This window comes from Penaeus japonicus, unplaced genomic scaffold (assembly GCF_977035675.1).
Source record: "Penaeus japonicus unplaced genomic scaffold, GWHDUDI00000001_assembly GWHDUDI00000005, whole genome shotgun sequence".
Classification (NCBI taxonomy): domain Eukaryota; kingdom Metazoa; phylum Arthropoda; class Malacostraca; order Decapoda; family Penaeidae; genus Penaeus; species Penaeus japonicus.
This window is the reverse complement of record NW_028234407.1, coordinates 37,035,762-37,037,796: the sequence shown is the minus strand read 5'-3', so window position 1 is coordinate 37,037,796 and position 2,035 is coordinate 37,035,762. Positions and strand designations below refer to the sequence as shown.

The 2,035-nt window shown below is 37.7% G+C and overlaps 1 protein-coding gene across 1 annotated transcript in view; it reads left to right on the top strand.

The window, feature by feature from the left end:
• LOC147471865 (uncharacterized) overlaps positions 1-1,181 on the top strand; it is a 400,138-nt gene extending 398,957 nt beyond the window's left edge. The window contains exon 2 of the mRNA XM_086536767.1: positions 905-1,181. Coding sequence (XP_086392893.1) covers positions 905-966 — 62 coding nt within the window. The 3' untranslated portion in view covers positions 967-1,181. The remainder of the gene's footprint in view (positions 1-904) is intronic.
• The last annotated feature ends 854 nt before the right edge of the window (positions 1,182-2,035 follow it).

Below are 2,035 nucleotides of genomic sequence, written 5' to 3'. Positions count from 1 at the left end.
GGGATTGGGGGGGGTGGGGGGGTTGGGGGGGGGGGGTGTGTTTGGGGTTGGGGGGGGTGGGGGGTTTTTAAATTATGGGGGGGGGATAAAGGGGGGGGGGGTAGATGTTAGAGGTTAATTTTAAAAATTTTTTTGATGAAGGGAGTTGAAATTTGGGGGGGGGGGATTTTTGGGGTTTTTGGGGGGAGTTTTTTTGTGGGGGGGGGGGGAGGGGGTTTGATTTGATGTTTTTGTGGATGGGGGCGGGGCGTGGGTTGTTTTGGTGCCCTTATCGTGCACTCGGCGTTCTCATCTCGCGCTGTTCGGCGGGGTCGTAACGCGTTTGAACGTGTGCCATTCCGCGGCGAAATTGATATCTTAGTACCTTAATGCGTCTTCAAAGTCACGCGATCCTGTAAATGACTCGGTCGAATGTCTGCTTGTTTGTGGCGGTCGGTTTTGTTTGCCTGTAGCCCGTGAATTGAATTTTTTGAATCGCTTTCGACGCGATGCTTCCAGTGAGATCATCCCTTGTGCAGTGAAGCTGCGACGGAAAAACTTGCGAGACGGTGTTGCCTCGGATGTTGCATTTTTATCGCCCCACAACAGCTATCGGAAGTGTTGGCAGGCCTGTGATGTGATCCGACAAACACACTCTCCTATAATCTGTTCTTTTTTGTTTTCCTTTTATTTATTTACTTTTTTACAACTTTGTGATCCAGCAGGCAGGTAAACACCCTCCCCTCCCCCTCCCCCCCCCCCCTCTTCTCGCTATCTTAGTATCCCCGTGGCTGTTCGCAATGGACCAATACATTTTCATCTGGTATTTTGCTAAGTCGTCGACGAGACATATATATACACAATTGCTCCTAGCTGGGGAATTCCCTAATCTAATATATTTTTTTTCTTTCTTTCTTTGTTGCAGGTGAGGTTTTGGTTTATTGCCAGCCGCGGGGAATTTCGTTCTGCGCTGGTAAGTTGATATGAACGTCGTCATCTCAAGTTCTTTGATTGCAGTCATCCGGTGATTTGCATCCTGGTGATTATTAGTCGTCGGGAAGGATTTCTATAGATTCCACTGATGTTTCCTTTATTCAGAAGATTCGTTTGATGTGTATTTCTATAATTTCAATACATACAGTTATTAGATATACAAATATTAGATCAATTTAAACAAACCGACATTAGATATATAAATATTAGATCAATTTAAACAAACCGATATTAGATATATAAATATTAGATCAATTTAAACAAATATATATTAGATATACAAATATTAGATCAATTAACAAATTTTAGATATATAAATATTAGATCAATTTAAACAAACATATATTAGATATACAAATATTAGATCAATTTAAACAAACATATATTAGATATACAAATATTAGATCAATTTAAACAAACCGATATTAGATATATAAATATTAGATCAATTTAAACAAACATATATTAGATATACAAATATTAGATCAATTTAAACAAACATATATTAGATATACAAATATTAGATCAATTTAAACAAACCGATATTAGATATATAAATATTAGATCAATTTAAACAAATATATATTAGATATACAAATATTAGATCAATTTAAACAAACCGACATTAGATATATAAATATTAGACCACTTTAAACGAACATATATTAGATATACAAATATTAGATCAATTTAAACAAACCGATATTAGATATATAAATATTAGACCAATTTAAACAGACATATATTAGATATACAAATATTAGATCGATTTAAACGAATATTGATGAGTGATGTTCCGTCTCTCTCACATGTTTGGGTATACCAAGATGGCGGCCGTGTTTGACTTGGCGAGCTTTTTATTTCCCGATTTCGTGTCGTCATTCGTTAACGCCGCCATCGCCGCTTGATCGCCTTAAATCTTGATTCGTGTGTGTTATCGTGCCCGGTCTTATCCATGCTTGTAACCGTGTGAATGTTTGCTTCAGTTTATGTGGACTTTTGTTAGGAATTACAGTTCCTGTGGTGGACAGCGAAGGGTTTCTTCAGACACATATATGTATGC